This window comes from Erythrolamprus reginae, chromosome 6 (assembly GCF_031021105.1).
Source record: "Erythrolamprus reginae isolate rEryReg1 chromosome 6, rEryReg1.hap1, whole genome shotgun sequence".
Classification (NCBI taxonomy): domain Eukaryota; kingdom Metazoa; phylum Chordata; class Lepidosauria; order Squamata; family Dipsadidae; genus Erythrolamprus; species Erythrolamprus reginae.
This window is the reverse complement of record NC_091955.1, coordinates 14380497-14401830: the sequence shown is the minus strand read 5'-3', so window position 1 is coordinate 14401830 and position 21334 is coordinate 14380497. Positions and strand designations below refer to the sequence as shown.

The 21334-nt window shown below is 40.6% G+C and overlaps 1 protein-coding gene across 1 annotated transcript in view; it reads left to right on the top strand.

Annotated features, from left to right (window-relative positions):
* The window catches only part of MPPED1 (metallophosphoesterase domain containing 1), an 81530-nt gene extending 61323 nt beyond the window's left edge, over positions 1 to 20207 (top strand). Inside the window, exons 4-6 of the mRNA XM_070754719.1 lie at positions 6355 to 6470; positions 15149 to 15262; positions 20089 to 20207. Coding sequence (XP_070610820.1) covers positions 6355 to 6470; positions 15149 to 15262; positions 20089 to 20207 — 349 coding nt within the window. The remainder of the gene's footprint in view (positions 1 to 6354; positions 6471 to 15148; positions 15263 to 20088) is intronic.
* The last annotated feature ends 1127 nt before the right edge of the window (positions 20208 to 21334 follow it).

The window sequence follows — 21334 nt, the reverse complement described above, 5'->3', positions numbered from 1 at the left end:
TAAATACATTGTTGAGCCAATTTTAAAAGGACATGCATTTTTAAAATGCAATATAGGATTACAGTGTTCCCTTGACTTTCGTGGGGGATGCGTTCCAAGACCGCCCGCAAAAGTCAAATTTCCGCGAAATAGAGATGCAGAAGTAATTACACTATTTTTGGCTATGAACAGTATCGCAGGACATCCCCTAACACTTTAAAACCCTAAATTACAATTTCCCATTCCCTTAACAACCTTTAGATTACAGTGATACCTCGTCTTACGAACTTAATTGGTTCCGGAAGGAGGTTCGTAAGGCAAAAAGTTCGTAAGACAAAACAATGTTTCCCATAGGAAACAATGTAAAAGGGATTAATGCATGCAAGCAAAAAATATATATAGCAAAAGCGCCGCTGCCCAGCTGTCACCTTTTGAAACAGCCGGGCGCTTCTCGGCGTTGCCCTGAACGCCAAACCCGAAAAGTTCGGCAAAAGTTCGGGTTCGGCGTTCGGGTTTGGGAGGCCGCCGAGGAGTGCCACCGCCCGGCTGTCACCTTTTGAAACAGCCGGGCGCTTCTCGGTGTTCCCCCGAACGCCAAACCCGAAAAGTTCGGCAAATTTTGGGTTTAGGTTTGGGAGGCCGCTGAGGAGCGCCGCCGCCCGACTGTCACCTTTTGAAACAGCCGGGGGCTTCTCGGTTTTCCCCCAAGCGGCGAACCCAAAAAGTTCGGGTTTGGGAGGCCGCCAAGAAGCACCGCTGCCCGGCTGTCACCTTTACAGAAAAGCCACGGAGCTGTCGGCTGGTCGGGAGCCTCAACGGAGGTGGGGAATCCCAATAGGGAATTCCATGGGTGGAGCTTTGACATCACGGAGACGTCCTTCCTAGCCAGCTGAAACGTGGACTCCAGGAAGGACGTCTGCTGATTTTGAGCCTTGTTTTCAGCCGTTTTTGCTCTCCCCAGGCTTCAGAGAAGCTTCCTGAACTTTGGGGATGGTAAAAAACAGCCCAACAGGTCAACTAGAACTTCGTAAAATTCTGTTGGCCTGTTTGGCCATTTTTCACCATCTCCAGGCTTCAGGAAGCTTTCCTGAAACTTGGGGATGGCAAAAAATGGCCCAACAGGCCTACTGGGAGTTCAGAGGCTTCAATGAGTTCTTGATTATTAATGTGCTCTACATGGTGCTACCCTTGGAGAGTATTGGGAGACTCCAAATTGTCCTGAATGCAGCCGCACAAGCTATCACAGGAGATTAACCTTGACTGCTCTTCAGAAGGCCAGATCCTGAAGATGAAACTCAAATGCTTTGTTAAAAAATGATCAGTGATGTGCAATCAGTGAGTAGAATGATTGAGAAAATGTCCTTTTAAAATGTATATATTTGAAATAAAATTATTTTTTATATAAAAAAAGAAAAGAAACTCAAATACTTTGGCGACCAAATGAGAAGGAAGGACTCACTAGAGAAGAGCCTAATGCTGGGAAAGATTGAGGACAAAAAAGAATGAGATTGCTGGATGGAGTCACTGAAGCTTAAACAAGATCTAAGTATTGTCCACAAGTTCATATGCTGCAACGTCCTGCCTGTGGGTGACTACTTCAGCTTCAACCACAACAACACAAGAGCACACAACAGATTTAAACTTAATATTAACCGCTCCAAACTTGACTGTAAAAAATATGACTTCAGTAACCGAGTTGTCAAAGCGTGGAACTCATTACCGGACTCCATAGTGTCATCCCCAAACCCCCAACACTTTACCCTTAGATTATCTACGGTTGACCTATCCAGATTCATAAGAGGTCAGTAAGGAGCGAGTACAAGTGCACTAGAGTGCCTTCCGTCCCCTGTCCTATTGCTCTCCTGTATCTCCCATACCTTTCTTCTATTCCTATATCTCTTCTTCTATTCTTTCATTGATATGTTCTATTACTATACCTTCTTTTCTAATATTTCTTAGATATATTTTACTATGAGTATCTCCTCTATAACCTTCATCATGTATTTTACTATGTGTACATTGATATATACCCACTAAAACCCTCATTGTTTATTGGACAAAATAGATAGATAGATAGATAGATAGATAGATAGATAGATAGATAGATAGATAGATAAGCTGTCGTAAGGTGACCAATTTTTTTACAGTGAAAAGGAGGACGAAAAAATTTAAGGAAAAAAGTACAACGCAAATAAACGAAACATTTATGTCATTTTGAATAAATAAAATTAATAATTAAAACTAAAACTTTAATAACAAAAGCGATAAAACTTTACTAAATCCATCTTTAAATTGTTTTGCACTTGTGTTGAAAACAGGGTTGTATAAAATTGAATTAATTAATTAATTAAACGTGAATTGTACTTACCTGAGTATAATATTCACGGAGAAAGAAATAATTTCGTATTTCCGCTAGAAGTAAACACGAAGTATAATATAGAGGCAATGGTGGGAAACAAGTCCGAGACACATTAAGTTCTCCTGTGCCCTGCGCATGCGTTTCATTATCGCGTCTTTCCAAACTGTACCGTCACATGATGTGTAACAATTCGGCACAGCATCTCTAATTAACAGATTAATTTTAAAATATCAAGAAGGAGGACAGTTAGGAGGACACTTTTCAAGGAAGGACAGAACCTACAAAAGAAGGACTGTCCTCCCTAAAGGAGGGTGATTGGTCACCTTATCTGTCGGCATGAACTTAAATGGACTCCAAAGGATGGTAGAGCAGTGTTTCCCAACCTTGGCAACTTTTTTTTTAATTTTATTTATTTATTCTTTGCCCAATATACAATATATATGAAAGAGAATAGACATTAAGTAATATATATAAAGATAGGAAGTAAAAGAAGAGAAGTAGATGGGAAGGAGAGAATATATATGATAAAAGGGATAAGGAAAGACAATTGGACAGGGGACGTTAGGCACATCAGTGCACTTATGTACGCCCCTTACTGGCCTCTTAGGAATCCGGAGAGGTCAATCGTGGAGAGTCTAAGGGAGAAATGTAGGGAATTGGGGGTTGACACTATTGAGTCCGGTAATGAGTTCCACGCTTCAACAACTCGATTGTTAAAGTCATATTTTTTACAGTCAAGTTTGCAGCGGTTAATATTAAGTTTGAATCTGTTGCGTGCTCTTGTGTTGTTGCTGTTGAAACTGAAGTAGTCGTTGACTGGAAGGACGTTGCAGCGTATGATCTTGTGGGCAATACTTAAATCGTGTTTTAGGCGCCGTAGTTCTAAGCTTTCAAGGCCCAGGATAGTTAGTCTATTTTCGTAGGGTATTCTGTTTCGAGTGGAGGAGTGAAGGGCTCTTCTGGTGAAATATCTTTGGACGTTTTCGAGAGTGTTGATGTCTGAGATGTGGTGTGGGTTCCAGACAGATGAGCTGTATTTGAGAATGGGTCTGGCATAGGTTTTGTAGGCTCTACTCAGTAGTGTGAGATTGCTGGCTGGGGAATTCTGGGAGCTGAGGTCCAGATACCTTCAAGTTGCCAAGGTTGGGAAACACTGTGGTAGAGGACAGAAAAGCCTGGAGGTACATTGTCCATGTGGTCGCGATGGGTTGGACACAACTTCATAACTAACAACAACATCTGATTTCCATAAGCATCTCATTCTGAAACTCAGATAAGGAAAACTTGGTAGGGAGAATAACTACAGGGAAATAAATAAATCAAGGGGAGGGAGAGAAAGATCCTTAAGAGTTATATTTTTAAAAAGAGGAGAGGACAATTTTTAAAGATTTCTACATCCTCTTGTTCCAGTAAATTCTTATGCTAGACAACACTGATTCTCTCTGAAAAATAGTTTATATTCAGAATAGCTCTTGGCGTGCATACTCTTTACATATATTTAAGGTTGTGTGTAATCTTGATAGAATTTCAAAGGTACACATTTAAAAATCAGAAAAAGGGAAGACAACATCATTTTTTGAAAACACTATTAATGCATCAGTACTATGGAAACAGTCTTTACAGCATTGAGGGCAGGTTCTTTGGAGTTTGTCAAGCAACGTACAAGGAATAGATTAGATTAGATTTATTGGATTTATATGCCGCCCCTCCCCGCAAACTCGGGGCGGCTCACAACAATAATAAAAAACAATACATAATAACAAATCCAATGCCCACCAATCTAATTACAATTTAAAATTAATAAATTCATAAAACAGTCCCAATATATATATAAAACAGGCACACAGTCAATCAAATGGCAAAACAACATGGGCAAGGGGGAGATGTTTTTTTTAGTTCCCCCATGCCTGACGGCAGAGGTGGGTCTTAAGGAGTTTACGAAAGGCAGGGAGGGTGGGGGCAATCCTAATCTCAGGGGGGAGCTGGTTCCAGAGGGTCGGGGCCCCCACAGAGAAGGCTCTTCCCCTGGGTCCCGCCAGACAGCATTGTTTAGTCGACGGGACCTGAAGAAGGCCGACTCTGTGGGACCTAACCGGTCGCTGGGATTCATGCGGCAGGAGGCGGTCCCGAAGATATTCTGGTCCGGTGCCATGAAGGGCTTTATAGGTCATAACCAACACTTTGAATTGTGACCGGAAACTGATCAGCAACCAATGCAGACTGCGGAGTGTTGGAGTAATATGGGCATACTTAGAGAAGCCCATAATTGCTCTCGCAGCTGCATTCTGCACGATCTGAAGTTTCCGAACACTTTTCAAAGGTAGCCCCATGTAGGGAGCGTTACAGTAGTCGAGCCTCGAGGTGATGAGGGCATGAGTGACTGTGAGCAGTGAGTCCCGGTCCAAATAATTTAGAAGACTTTCAAAGAATGATCATTTATTTAATGCAGAAAGGAGGAAGCATCTCTGAAGAACGAGTAGCTGATATTAAACAGTCTTCAAGCGGCACTTATTATAAAACTTATAAAATCATACCAGCCTTTCATTCTTTCCTTATGGGACAGAGCAAAAGCAGCAGGCAGTTAGCTAGATACGACAACCAACACGTTCAATTTTTGATACAGTTTTTATTATTAACATCCCAGCCCTAGATGAAATGAACACTACATCAAAACAGCAACTGCAGAACGAAAGGTTTCAACATGAAAAATGAGAGTAATAGATCTCGTAGCAGGGGAATGTGGCACATATTAATTTTTCCGAAACTTCTAACCGTACATTTCAAATTTTATAATCTAGAGCAGGGGTAGGCAAAGTCAGCTCTTCTATGACATGTGGACTTCAACTCCCAGAATTCCCAAGTTAGCATGATTGGCTCGGGAATTCTGGGAGTTGAAGTCCACAAGTCATAGAAGAGCCGACTTTGCCTACCCCTGATCTAGAGGTTAAAAAAGATCAGCCCAATAGTTTTCCTAGACTGATATAATCCAACAACGTAGACTGGAAGTGATACCATATATCCCAGCCCAGGGGTAGGCAAAGTTGGTTCTTCTATGACTTGTGGACTTCAACTCCCAGAATTCCTGAGCCAATCATGCTAGCTCAAGAATTCTGGGAGTTGAAGTCCACATGTCATAGAAGAGCCAATTTCGCCTATCCCTGTGACCCAGCCTGGATAGGAAGTGCCCCTTTTCAGCATGCCACTGGATATTTAAATATACTGTATCACCATCTTACTTAGAAATGGAATGCGATGGCTCAGTGGCTAAGATGGCAAACCTATGGCACGGGTGCCACAGGTAGCATATGGAGCCATATCTGCTGACACACGAGCTGTTGCCCCTAGCTTAGCTCCAACATGCATGTGTGTGCCTGCCAGCTGATTTTTGGCTCTCACAGAGGCTCTGAGAGGGCATTTTTGGCTTCCAGAGAGCCTATGGGGGGTGTTTTTACCCACCCCTGGCTCCAAGGAAGGAATGTTTCTCTATCCACCTTTTCTATCTCATGCATGATTTTACACACTTCGATCAAATCACCCTTAAATGCCATCTTTCAGGGCTGAAGAAACCAAGGCGTTGCAACCTGGTATCATAAGGGACGTGCTCCACTTCCTTGATCATTCTTGTTGCCCTTTTTTGCACCTTTTCCAGTTCCATTATAACCTTCTTGAGGTGCGGTGACCAGAACTGTACACAGTACTCCAAATGTGGTCTCATTTGAGGTTATCTACACTGGATCAAACATGCTAAAATTAGTAAAAGCGTAATTATTCATTGCTTACTAATGAATATTCTTTGAAAGTAGATATGGTAATGGTTTTTTTTCCAGGTTACATGGGCGTCTTTGCATTATAAATAAACTCAGAATTGCAGTGGCACACACATGCGTCTGTATCATTTGAGTTGAGCTGTTATGACACACTGCCTGCGTTCAGGGCCTTCTCCTCTTGTACTAGAGCTCAGCCGGCTAACCACAGCAAGTGTGAAGCATTGAAGACTTTTCCCCTTTCTTTGGCAGGCAACCTTGGTTTTATGGCTGGGGCTTTAATCTTCCACGAGGCCAAGCGCTCTTAGAGAAATGGAACCTGATTCCAGATGGAACAGACATTCTTATTACACACGGACCGCCTCTTGGTAAGAAGACACTGAAAAAAATGCTTATCTGGTTCATTTTATATGCCTCTGTTGTGTCCTTGGGGACAGATAACAATTATGGTGCAGATCTGGTGTGTTTTGGGTGCTTTTTGCTGAAATACAGTAGTGGTCCATGTCTGCTTATTGCTCTAATATTAACAAAGTCTCTCATGGAGAATAAAATAATTCAAAATTAAAGCTAAGTTACATTTCCAGGACCGCCTTCTGCCGCACGAATCCCAGCGACCAGTTAGGTCCCACAGAGTTGTCCTTCTCCGGGTCCCGTCGACTAAACAATGTCGTCTGGTGGGACCCAGGGGAAGAGCCTTCTCTGTGGCGGCCCCAACCCTCTGGAACCAGCTCCCCCCGGAGATTAGGACTGGCCCCACCCTCCTTGCCTTTCCTAAACTTCTTAAAACCCACCTCTGCCATCAGGCATGGGGAAACTGAGATATCCTCCCCAGGCCTATATAGTTTATGTATGGTATGTTGTGTGTATGTTTTTTTAAATTATGGGTTTTTAGTTTTTTTAAATGTTAGATTTGTATTCTACATTGTATTCTGTTACTGCTGTGAGCGGCCCCAAGTCTACGGAGAGGGGCGGCAAACAAATTTAATAAATAAATGAATGAATGAATTAATTAATTAATTAATAATAATAATAATAATAATAATAATAATAATAATAAATTTAAAATTAATCTCATTCCACTGAACATCATTATTTCCCAATTCAAAGTTTCTTTATCAACAGAAAAGCAGAAAAAACTCCCTTTTTAAATGTCAAAGGGATTTTCTGGTACACACAAGGCACAGGTTAAATGCAATCCAATTACTCACCCAGTAACTGGGAAATTGAGTCCAAATTCCAAAGTCCAGAAAGTCCACACACAGTCTTGAACAGGGAAACAGCAAAACCACGATCTTGACGAATTATGAATCAGATAAACCTCCACAAGGCTAAACCAGTACGCTGTTCTTTTTATCTGTAGCACTAATTACAGCAGCCCACCCAACCACAGGTGGCCTCACTTATCTCCTGTAACAATCCTTCAGTTGTTCTCTCCTGTGCATCACTCTAAGCATGCGTGGGTCCATCATAAGTTCTTGTTCAGAATCCAGGGATGATAAGGATGATTGATCTCCTCCTGGGCTGTCTGCCAAACTCCCCCCTTCCCCGCTACTCACCCTTCCTTTGTCAGACGAGCCTTCATCGGGAGATTCTATCGGGAGCAAAACAGACCTGTGGCATGTGGATGTTTCCCCCACATCCACCTCCACATTCCTTGGGGCAGGAGCTTGTCCAGAGCCAACCACGACACCTTCTGGGAGTATCAACCTGATGTCTTATTTTCCATCTCTAACCTACTTTTGTTTTGTGTACAAAAGAATTAAAAATTGGGAGTGTCCGTGCTCATTGTCCACAAGGTTGTTTCAACTTCACATCGTGCAGAATGCAGCTGCGAGAGCTATCATGGGCTTTCCTAAATATGCCCATGTTACACCAACACTCCGCAGTCTGCATTGGTTGCTGATCAGTTTCCGGTCACAATTCAAAGTGTTGGCTATGACCTACAAAGCCCTTCATGGCATTGGACCACAATATCTCCGGGACCGCCTTCTGCCGCACGAATCCCAGTGACCAGTTAGGTCTCACAGAGTTGGCCTTCTCCAGGTCCCGTCAACTAAACAATGTCTTTTGGCGGGACCCAGGGGAAGAGCCTTCTCTGTGGCGGCCCCGACCCTTTGGAACCAACTCCCCCCAGATATCAGAGTTGCCCCCACCCTCCTTGCCTTTCGTAAGCTCCTTAAAACCCACCTCTGTTGTCAGGCATGGGGGAATTGAGACTTTCCCTTCCCCCTAGGCTTATAAAATGTATGCATGGTATGTCTGTATGTATGATTGGTTTCTTAAATTGGGGTTTTTAAATTAACTTAAATATTAGATTTGTTTATATTGTCTTATTATTGTTGTTAGCCGCCCCGAGTCTACGGAGAGGGGCGGCATACAAATCTGATAAATAAATAAATAAACAAACAAACAAACAAACAAATAAATAAATAAAGTGGCCGTTGGAAATTCTGCACCTTTTGATAAATACAGCTGAAAACATTTTAACACATACATGTATATGTATATATATATACATATATATATATGTATATTGTATATTATAAATACAGGAATTATGTATATTGTACAGGAATTATGTATATTGTTGCTCGTTGCTAATGTTCTTCTTACCCTGCTGTTTCACCAGTTATTTGCTTTTGATGTTCACTGATGTTTATTAAATAAATATTGAGCTTTACTTTGCTATTTAGTCCAAATTTGGGGTGCGCCTATATCTGATCTGGATGCAGTATTTGAATGGCTGTGTACCAGGTACAAACTAAAGTAGAAATTAGCCACTATAATTTTCCAACAAAATCTAACTTGGAACCTGCCTAGGCCATAGTGATTTATACTTTTCTAGTAGTTGCAGATTACTGTTTAACCATTTTAAAATGTAACAAGAAAGGAAAGGAAAGAATATCTAAGGCAGTCTCCTTAGTGTTCGGTAGGTGTAATAAATTATTCTTAGTTTGTGTAGTCAGGTGTACATAATAAGTTGCAAACATGTGGGAAAGCTTCGGAAGGCTGGCATTGCATACAGACAAAAACATGTTCAACATAAATAACGCCTAATTTAATGAAGAAGTTAATTTCATGGATTTGAGCTTGCAAAATTTTTGAAGTGGAAATACTTTTTTTTGCCTTTATACACCACCTCATTTACAATGAATTATTTCCAGTCATGTGACGACGAGTTGAATTTCAGTCTTTCTTTGCTCGAGCGAAGTTTTGCAAAAAGCAGAAATTGCTGTACAATACATGACGTCCGTGAGAATCTTGTGCAAGTGCACCAAAGGCAGTTGCTAAGTTTCACTGGTTAACAGTGGCGCAAGAACATAAAGTCTACGGAGAGGGGCGGCATACAAATCTAATAAATGAATGAATGAATGAATGAATAAATAAATAAATAAATAAATAAATAACAAAAACAATAGAAGACCCAGCACATGATGCAACCAGTTGGTTGCTAGAGGAATGAAATACGAACAGAAAGGCAAATCAAAAGGGTGATGTAGAAAAGAAAGGAGATTATTATTTTTAAATTATTATTATTATTATTATTATTATTATTATTATTATTATTATTATTATTATCAATACAACACAGCAAACGAGATCACTATGTTGGATTTCGTATTTCATCACCAGTCGGGCGCTTCCCAAGCACATAGGACTGCGTGATGTAGCGGCGAATTATGTTTGCCGATCCCAGTAAAGCAGCCTTTTGCAATTGACAGGTGGAGATTTTGTCAATTCCGATGGTTTTCAAATGTCCGCTGAGATCCTTTAGCACTGCGCCCAGCGTGTCAAGTACCACTGGGACCACTTTCACTGGCTTATGCCAGAGTCGTTGCAGCTCGATTTTTAGACCTTCGTATTTTGCAAATTTCTCTAGCTGCTTCTCCTCAATTCTGCTGTCTCCTGGGATTGCAATGTCGATGATCCATACTTTCTTTTTCTCCACGATCACAATGTCTGGTGTGTTATGCTTCAGAATTCGGTCAGTCTGAAGTCGGAAGTCCTACAGTAGTTTTACTTGCTCATTTTTTACCACTGTTTCGGGCTTATGATCCCACCAGTTCTTTGCCACTGGTAGATGGTAGTTTCGGCACAAGTTCCAGTGGATCATCTGTGCCACAGCATCATGTCTATGCTTGTAGTCAGTCTTTGCGATCTTTTTGCAGCAGCTGAGTATGTGATCGATTGTTTCATCTGTTTCTTTACAGAGTCTGCACTTTGGATCGTTATTATGGATTATTATTATTATTATTATTATTATTATTATTATTATTATTAATTAGATATGTATGCGGCCCCCAGGTCACAACAAAAACAACAATGTGACAAATTCAATATATTAAAAGACATATAAAAACCCATTATTAAAATCATGAAACACAATCATACCATACATAAACAATATAAGCCCAGGGGTATTTTAATTTCCCCATGCCTGATGACATAGGTGGGTCTTCAATAGCTTACGAAAGGCAAGGAGGGTGGGGGCAGTTCTGATCTCTGGGAGGAGTTGATTCCAGAGGGCCGGGGCCACCACAAAGAAGGCTCTTCCCCGGGGGCCCACCAGACGACATTGTTTAGTCGACGGGACCCGGAGAAAGCCAACTCTGTGGGACCTTATCAGTTGGTGGGATTCGTGTGGCAGAAGACCGTTCCAATGGTATTCTGGTCCGATGCCATGTAGAGCTTTATAGATTATTACCAACACTTTGAGTTGTGACCGGAAACTAATCGGCAGTCAGTGCAGGCCGCGGAGTGTTGACGAGACATGGGCAAATCTAGGAAGCCCCACAATAGCTTCACGGCCGCATTCTGCACAATCTGAAGTTTCCGAACACACTTCAAAGGTAGCCCCTTGTAGAGAGCGTTGCAGTAGTCGAACCTCGAGGTGATGAGGGCATGAGCGACTGTGAGCAATGACTCCCTATCCAAATAGGGTCGCAACCGGTGCACCAGGCGAACCTGGGCAAGTGCCCTCCTCGCCACAGCTGAAAGAATAGGATAGAATAGAATAGAATAGAATAGAATAGATGGAATGGAATGGAGAATAGGATAGGGTAGAGTAGAGTAGAGTAGAATAGAATAGAATAGAATAGGTAGTGGCGGTCAGCAGCCAGTATGCTCAGGTGTGCGGCTCCGGTAGGAAAATCCCGGATGCGTGCGCAGCTGGACGCCCCTGACATGCCCCTGCGTGAGATTTGGCTTCTGCGCATGCACATCAAGCCAAATCTCGTACGAGGGTGCATGCAAGAGCGAAATTTCGGCTATTTTCACCGATTCTTTGCTTCTGCACGTGCGCGGAAGCTAAAATATCCCAGAAACTCAGAGCTGTGCTTCTGCAATGCAGCAGCAAGTTCTCAAAATGAGCAAAATTAGGGTGCTTATTAGAGGAATTTATTCACACCGTGGAACAATTTGCTAATGCTCACATAAGGCGAGTGTTCCCTTCTGTTTATCCAAGTTAAATACACGTAATTACAGTCCTCAATATTCAGCTGAACTTTCGTTAACTAAGAGAATTCAATCTTCTCTTTGAAATCAGTAATTTTCACCCCAGCAAGCCTCTTGTAACTATTATTGTAATGGAAAGGGAATAAATCACATTTGCCCTTTTCTGCCTTTAGCCTCTGGAATGATTCCCTTATTTGTCAAGGTCTATTTCCAGGACTGTCCTGGGGCAGGGGGGAGGTAAGGGGTACGGACAGGGGTAGACAGCAGGCAGGATGGGGTAGAACGCAGTTCCGCCGGCGGAAATGAAGATGCATGCCCAGCTCCAGCTGATCAGTGGCTGTCACTTCCTGGATTACTGGTCTCGGCTCAACTGTCCCTTTTTTCCCTGCTGCTGCTGCTGCAACTGCGCTCCTTGCTTTTTTCCTCTTTCCTCCTCCCTGGCCTCGGACGAGCTTCCCTCTCGCCTGCCTGGCTCCCCTCCAGCCTCACGTGGCCACCTCCCGCCTGAGGTGCAAGCACAAGGCGTGGGTGGAAGCGGCGCTGGCAATATTTATGCTTCTGGCAGCACCCGTTTGCCTAGCTACCCAGCCTGAGGCGGGAGTGTGACCCAGGAAGGAGAGCGCAGGAAACGCAAAGCAAATTGTCACCCCAGCAAGTGACAGTGGTAAGGTTGTAAGTCGAGGACTTAATAGTTCTCTTGCCTAATGCAGTGGTACCTCTACTGAAGAACTTTTCTAGATATGAACCGGGTATTCAAGATTTTTTTGCTTCTACTTAAGAACCCGAGCCCAGAAAAAATTCCCAGGAAATTTGAGAGTGGCACGAAGGCCCGGCCAGTTTCCTGGCATTCCCCTTTTAATCCTGGCCATCTCGGGCCTTTCTGGGCTGCCAGAGGAGACTTTCAGTGGTGCTTAAGGAGGCTTTGGCAGTCCAGAGCGAACAAAGCATTTTCCTTTCTCTGGACGCTCAGAGAGGGAATAAACCTCTGCCAGCGCCCAAAGAAAAGAAACGCTCCATTCACTCTGGGCAGCCAAGAGCGAACAGAGCATTTTCCTTTCTCTGGACGCTCAGAGAGGGAATAAACCTCTGCCAGCGCCCAGAGAAAAGAAACGCTCCATTCACTCTGGGCAGCCAAGAGCAAACAGAGCATTTTCCTTTCTCTGGGAGCTGCCTCAGAGTCCATCCTTTTTTTTTTAAGCCTTAAAGTTTTGGATTTTTTTTATTCCACTCACCTCACCTACTTCCTTCAGCAGCAACTGTCTTCCTCCTCTTCTTCTTCCTCCTCCTCCCACCCAAATTCCAAGCTTTTATTTGTTTCCTAATGGGTTTGCACGCATTATTTTCTTTTACATTGATTCCGATGGGAAAAATTGCTTCTACTTAAGAATGTTTCTACTTAAAACCCACCTCTGTCGTCAAGCGTGGGGGAACTGAAACACCTCCCCCTGCCTATATAGTTTTCTGTGTATGATATGACAGTATGCATGTTTTTTATATATTGGGGTTCCTTGTTTTTAGACTTTTTAAAATGTATTATTGTTATTTTAGAGTTTAACTATTAGATTTGTCATTATATATTGTTTTTATCGTTGCTGTGAGCCGCCCCGAGTCTACGGAGAGGGGCGGCATACAAATCTAATTAATAATAATAATAATAATAATAATAATAATAATAATAATAATAATAAAGAACCTGGTCACAGAACGAATTAAGTTCTTAAGTAGAGGTACCACTGTATAAGGCATCCCCCGAAAGTAAGACATAGGAGACATTTCATTTCGCAGCATTCCTGAACAGAACATATGTAACACTGCTGTCCATAAATTGCATCCCAAAACACTGCATCAATCAGATTTAAAACACATCCAACACACAACCAACATACGACTGCGTGTTTGGATGCGTTTTTGCTGTAGCGGCATACAGGATACAAGTCATTGGGGAAAAATAAGACATCCCCTGAAAATAAAACATAGCACATCTTTGGGAGCAAAAATTAATATAAGACGCTGTGTTATTTTTGGGGAAACACGGTACAGTTGCCCCAAAATGAAGATCTTGAATAGATTTCCCAGGGTTTTCCGAATATTGCCATCAAATTATAATTTTTAATATGCCAGAAAGCAAATATTGAATAATATATATTCACAGCTCTTAACTAAAGTCACCCTTCATACCTAGATTTGATCCTTTTCCTTCATGTTACTGTCATTGGATGACAGCTCCCTTGTTCAATGCTAAACTGTTAAGTGAATTCTTTCTCTGTAAAAAAAATATCTGTATTTAAGACATTGTAATTATTTTAGCTCCCTTACCAATAGCACAAATGGCCTCTGATCTTATTTTATATTTTCATTTGGGTTATACCCCAATAATAAATCATATCCTAATGTAAAGAAAATGATCTGATGGATTTATTGAGAATTCCTTTTGCATTTTTTGACCAAAATTGTATATTTGCATTTATTAGAACCATCTCTATCTTACACACACCCATGAATGCAGCTTTGAGTGGGTAGATTGACTATAATACCTTCTGCTTGTATACACCATCATTCAATTTTTGTTGTGGTTCAGCCTGAGGCTGCTCAGGGACCGGCTGTGTCTCTGCTGGCTCCATGCCTGGAGGAGGATGACAGCGAAGAGGAGGGGGATGAACAGTCGGACGGGGGAGAGGAAAGTCAGGAATGGGACGAAGGAGAACAGCAGGAGAGCCCCAGGGGGGGGCTCTCCCCAGCCAGTAGTTTGGAGTCATTAGGTGATGAAGCACAAGCCGTCATTGACATGCGACAGAGATGTTCAGATCAACGAAAGGAGCAATTAAAGAAGTATTATCAGCACTGAATTAGGAACAGCTGGGCCTGGGTGTGGTCCTCCTTAGCAGGGTTTAAAAGGCAGGCAAGCCTTGAAGCCATGTGGAGTGTTATCAGTTGGAGTTACGGTGACCTGCTTTGTTCTCAACGTCTCTGTTCCTGGCTTGTGGCCCAGCAGTTTGGAAGGCCCGTGGGAGGTGTAGGTCTGCTATCTACAGCCTCGTCTTGGCAGCAAGAATCCTGTATTGCTGCATGGACTTTTGCCTTCGTGGATATATTTGAAGATACAGCGTTTTCCTGTTTGTAAGGACATTTTCTTTTACCTGTGTTTTTCTTGAATTTTATAAACTGCCTTTGCCTTTTACTGGTGTGTCTGGCTTCTCTTTTTGGGTTGGTCTTGGCTTCCGGAGTGACCCAGACAGAACAATTTTATTCAATTTTATTATTGTTATTCTGTATTGCTGTACATGAACAAAAATAAGTTTCCAGACAGACATTCTGGAATCCAGGAAGTGATCACCTTGGCGTCCTTAGCAACCTGCCGGTGACGTCAAAGCTCCGAATGCCGAACACGACCCCGGACTTTGCCCGAACGTTGGAAAAATTTCGGGGTCGTGTTCGGCATACCGAACACCGCAAAATTCGGTACCGAACCAAATTGTGCAGGTTCAGTTCGCCCATCACTAGCTAGAAGTGCTAGATATAGAATGAAGTAAAGTCTTGAATTTGATATATATATATTTTCAGCATTTCATAAATTGTGTTTCTTATTTTGCAGGTTTTCTAGACTGGGTCCCTAAGAAAATGCAAAGGGTGGGCTGTGTTGAGCTGTTGAATACCATCCAGAGACGAATACAGCCACGACTTCATGTTTTTGGACACATTCATGAAGGTCAGGAATTGTATGGCGTGCGTATTGTTTACATGCATAACAATTAAAATGAATAATACAAAGTTTTTGAAATATTAACTGTAGTAGTTAATAGGATGCTTGGCTGCATAGCTAGAGGTATAACAAGCAGGAAGAGGGAGATTATGATCCCGCTATATAGAGCACTGGTGAGATCCCATTTGGAATACTGTGTTCAGTTCTGGAGACCTCACCTACAAAAAGATATTGACAAAATTGAACGGGTCCAAAGACGGGCTACAAGAATGATGGAAGGTCTTAAGCATAAAACGTATCAGGAAAGACTTCATGAACTCAATCTGTATAGTCTGGACTGGAGGACAGAAGGGAAAGGGGGGGGGGGACATGATCGAAACATTTAAATATGTCAAAGGGTTAAATAACGTTCAGGAGGGAAGTGTTTTTAATAGGAAAGTGAACACAAGAACAAGGGGACACAATCTGAAGTTAGCTGGGGGAAAGATCAAAAGTAACGTGAGAAAATATTATTTTACTGAAAGAGTAGTAGATCCTTGGAACAAACTTCCAGCAGACGTGGTTGGTAAATCCACAGTAACTGAATTTAAACATGCCTGGGATAAACATATATCTATCCTAAGATAAAATACAGAAAATAGTATAAGGGCAGACTAGATGGATCATGAGGTCTTTTTCTGCCGTCAGTCTTCTATGTTTCTATGTAGGTAAGAGATACATTGATTAATTGCACTTCAATTACCTCTGCTTTGGGCTATGAAAACTTCTGTCACATTGAATTAGCTTAAAAATCAGTCTTTGCACAGCAAGGAACAAGAGTGACTAGTGGTATCGACAAGAAAAACCCTTGTCCAGTCACGAGGCACTTCTACTGATTACGTTCCCACACTGCTGAGCTCCAGATAGGAATTAGGAAAGAATCAGGGTTGAAGTTAAGATTAAAGAAAATTAAATATTTGGGAATTTGGTTATTGAGAAACCCGGCGAAAATCGAGGAGGTGAATTATAGACAAATATGGAGGAAAATGTTGAAACAGATGAGGAGCTGGAAAGAGAAAAGGCGAAGGAGAATGGGTAAAATAAGAGCATAAAAAATGATGATAGTTCCCAAAACGATGTACCTGTTTCAGGTATTGCCAGGGGGGTTATTAGCATCCAGGTTTAGAGACTGGGATAAAAACCTTAATTATTGGGTTGAAGAAGATAAGAGACCGAGAATAAGGAAAAAGTGATTAATAGCAAATGAAAAAGAGGGTGGATGAGGAATTCCTTGTTTGGAGTTGTATAGAGAAGCATTTCAAATTAAAAGATTAATGGAGTGAGCAATTATCTCCCCCGGGCCTATACAATTTATGTATGGTATGTTTGTATGTATGTCTGCTTAATAATGGGGGTTTTTAAATATTTTAAATTGTAAATTATTAGATTTGTCATGAACTGTTTTATTGTGTTGTGAGCCGCCCCGAGTCTACGGAGAGGGGCGGCATACAAATCTAATAAATAGATAGATAGGTAGGTAGATAGGTAGATAGGTAGATAGGTAGATAGGTAGATAGGTAGATAGGTAGGTAGGTAGGTAGGTAGGTAGGTAAGTAAGTAAGTAAGTAAGTAAATAAGTAAATAAACAAACAAACAAACAAATAAACAAATAAACAAATAAGCAAGCAAATAAATTATATCCATAGAGGAAGACCAAAAAAATCTATAATGCAACTGTATAATCATGGCCACTATGTTGACTCCCATTCGCACACATAGTCCATTCTATGGATGCCCTTGAAGAGTTAGAATCCTAGTAGGTTAGGACCTACTTTTTACTAACTAGCTAAATACCAAACGTCCACCATCATAGAGAAGGGACAAAAGCTGCAAGTAGTGGACCAATTTACATACCTTGGCAGCACCCTCTACCATGCAGTGACAGTTGGCATTGAGGTCAACTACAGAATCGCCAGGGCAAGTTCTGCATTTGACAGATGATCATCAACCAATGTGTGGGACCCTTGTGGAATAAGCTACAAAGCTCAAAGTCTATTCAAAATGGTGATGTTGGAAAAACCCTAAATACAAGAATGTTCCATTATGACATGACTGTTGATGATATCTGTTACTAACTAAAAAGACAAAAGCAAATGTTCATTTCTTGAATTTCTGGAAGAAATTACAGTACCACGAGTCTATTTTCATGAAAATCTTATTGTTTGTGAAAACATCCCACTTTGACATTCTTCCTAATATGACAGAATTTGTTACTTTCAGTTAAAAAAAAAGCTGTTCCTCATTATCTTCTCTGCACCCTGCTTTATTTTTTAACATACATTTATTACATCTACATTATTATCTCTATATCTCAAGATTTTTCATACAAGAATGAAAAAAAGTGCTAGGAAGATTTTCTACAACACAATTTTGCTAGACTATATATATATAAGCCAAATACCACTCACACATCATCACAAAATCTCCAGAACCATAAAACCTACAAACTTGAAACTTGGCATGTACGTTCTTCTTGGTTTCTAGGTGTTCACTAAGAAAGGATTTTTTAAAATAACCACCAGATCATTAGTATTTCTTATATTATTATTAATACACTCTGATGCTAAGGAGTTGGACGTTATATTCCCCACCTGAAATAACTCTGTTCCAACTGCCAATTGGGCCTGGGCATGGTTAGCGCGTGACTCCTCTGGACTGTAGGCTGGGTGTTTAGACATTCTACTTCCCCTCCCCACCTGAAAAGAACTCTATTCCAAGTGCCAGTTGCCTTGTAGGTGACAGGGAGGGAGGGAAGGGAGGGAAAGAAAAGGGAGGGAGGAAGGAGGAAAGAAAGGGAGGGGAGGAAAGAAAAGAAAGGAAGGAAGGAAGAAGAAAGAGAGAGGGAGGGAGGGAAGGAAGGAAAATATAAAGCAACTGGCAGTTGGAACAGAGTGGGAACATTTTCAAGCTTTAACTGTCAGTTTATCAAGCCAGATCACATAGTTTTGTAGCAAAATACTGGTATCCAGCTACTAGTTTTACATACACTGCTCAAAAAAATAAAGGGGACACTCAAAGAACACATTCTAGAAATATTCTCATTGAATAATTTGTTGTGTACAAAGTTGAACGTGCTGACAACATGTGAAATTTATTGTCAATCAGTGTTGCTTCCTAAGCGGACAGTTTGATTTCACAGAAGTTTGATTTACTTGGAGTTATATTGTGTTGTTCAAGTTTTTCCTTTATCTTCTTGAGTGGTATATATTTCAAAGATAATTGCGGAAATAATAATTTTCTGAAACTTTGGATCTTCCAGAACCATGATTAACCTCAACTGTCTTATGCCACATATTTTTGTTTTCTGTATCTTTCTTTCTGTAAAATACATTTTCTTCAGTCTTTACTTATGATTTGCTCCATGGAAATGTCTCCATAATTTAGCTAAACTGCACTCTGAAATTCCGTAGCATATGGAACCTTAAGAAATTAATAGGTTGTTTCCATACATCCATATATGTAGAGTAGCAACCAAGCCAAACTCCTTATAAAGGAGACATGGGTCATTGTGACATTCAGTTATATAGAAGTAACAGATGTTCAACCTCTGGATGCTATTTAAAAGTTCTTAATGTCAAAAATATTAAAGGGCAAGAAACCGGAGCATGAAAACCATAACGCCTTGATGGTTGCCGTCCTTTTTTCTTTCTTCTTCTTAACTCACTTTGGATGTACGTTCAATTTGGCTTCAGAATATCTCAAAGGAATCTGAATTCTATGGAGACCTCCATATCCAGCATGCAAAGACACTTCAGTGAACGGAGACTTCATAGCCATTCATTTGAATGATGATTTCATAGGAAGAGAACCATTTTCTCCTAAAGAATTTAGTAGAATCTTCTGACAGTCTCAAAATGGGTGAGCAGTGTGGTCGGGCAGTAGGGAAAGCAAGTAGGATGCTTGGCTGCATAGCTAGAGGTATAACAAGCAGGAAGAGGGAGATTATGATCCCGCTATATAGAGCTCTGGTGAGACCACATTTGGAATACTGTGTTCAGTTCTGGAGACCTCACCTACAAAAAGATATTGACAAAATTGAACGGGTCCGAAGACGGGCTACTAGAATGGTGGAAGGTCTTAAGCATAAAACGTATCAGGAAAGACTTCATGAACTCAATCTGTATAGTCTGGAGGACAGAAGGGAAAGGGGGGACATGATCGAAACATTTAAATATGTTAAAGGATTAAATAAGGTCCAGGAGGGAAGTGTTTTTAATAGGAAAGTGAACACAAGAATAAGGGGACACGATCTGAAGTTAGTTGGGGGAAAGATCAAAAGCAACGTGAGGAAATATTATTTCACTGAAAGAGTAGTAGATCCTTGAAACAAACTTCCAGCAGACGTGGTTGGTAAATCCACAGTAACAATTTAAACATGCCTGGGATAAACATATATCCATTGTAAGATTAAATACAGGAAATAGTATAAGGGCAGACTAGATGGACCATGAAGTCTTTTTCTGCCGTCAGTCTTCTATGTTTCTATGTTTCTATTCAGTTGGAGGGGGCTTAATCTAAATTCAGATTTAATGTTAAAGTTTTAGAGAGAGAGAATTAATTGCAGAGGGGGCTCCAAATTTTACCGGGAATTATTTAAATTGTAGGGATTGGAAACTATTCTTCACAGAATGTTATTTGCTTGGATTCAAGAAGGCATTCAGATTTAGTGCTGTGATTTATTGATGTTCAATGGGATAAATAAGAATTTCTATATGACCAAACTTTGGTGTATGATAATAGAAACAGTCTCCTGAAGAAATGTTTATTTATAACAATGTTTTTAATGTTTTTAGGTTACGGTGTTATGGCTGATGGAACGACTACCTATGTCAATGCTTCAGTCTGCACCATGAATTACCAGCCATTGAATCCACCTATAGTAATTGATTTACCTACTCCAAGAAACACATAATTGTGCCCGAATGGAATTATGTAATTTATGCCAACGTTAAGAGCCAAGTGACCATGAAATTGTGGCATTATTTTTATTGTTCTTTATAGACAATGTGGAAAGACAGAAATGGACAAGTAACAAAGGCATTTGGCATCACAACCTTTTGAAAATATATTCCTGGATTTAGCATTTCATTGTTTTGAAAAAATTGTCAATATGAAAAAGGAAACACTTCTTCTGCATTATAGACATTGGTGCATTTTGTATATTATGAAAGGACTTGTCTTTTTCCGCAACATGATTTGTTATGAATGCTTGCAGTTTTATATGTGTGTTCAGTAACAGCCTTCTTCATTTATATCTGTACAGAGGAATAATCATCACACCGAGAGTCAAAAATTGTAATTGTGTGAAATACACTTTCTTCAAACAGTATCTCCATGTAATCACCAAAAGAATAATAATCTTATTCTACATTATTTGGAAATCTATACACATTCTTGCAGTTTTACAGTGCAGAAAAAAACCACAACTCTTTGTTTGCAACAGGGAATGAACGTGAAAATGAAAAATGTTATAATATGAATTACTGAATTGCTGTGCACAACAGAAACATTTTGAAAATGAAATGGATTAAAATCAGATGAAAACTCAGGAATTAGTTTTCCCTTCCGATGAGTAAGAAATTCTGCTATTTTTAAATCTTATCTACTAACTTATACGTTGTGTAGTCTTAGGGCTGATAGCAATGGTTTCAGTTAGATTTTTCGTGAGCAATGGTGTTGAAGCATCAGTTATAACCCATTGTTAAACAAAGCAAAACAAAGGGATTGTTCAGGTCCTGTTGTTGCTTATTGCTGTAATTTTTAAATATAATTTGCCCATAGCAGTGATCCTGGATAAGATCTATCTGTATGATTATTAAGACTAAAAGCCAGTTTGCCCAGTGCTTAAGGCACCAGGCTAAAAACTAGGAGATTGTGAGTTTTAGTGCCATTTTAGACATGACAACTGGCTGGATGACTTTGAGCCAACCATTCTCTCTCAGTCCAATAACAATGTTATTTTTATTATTTATTTATTTGTTTATTTTGTCCAATACACAATAATACACAATGAAGGAAATAGAGGACACCTTCGAGGAA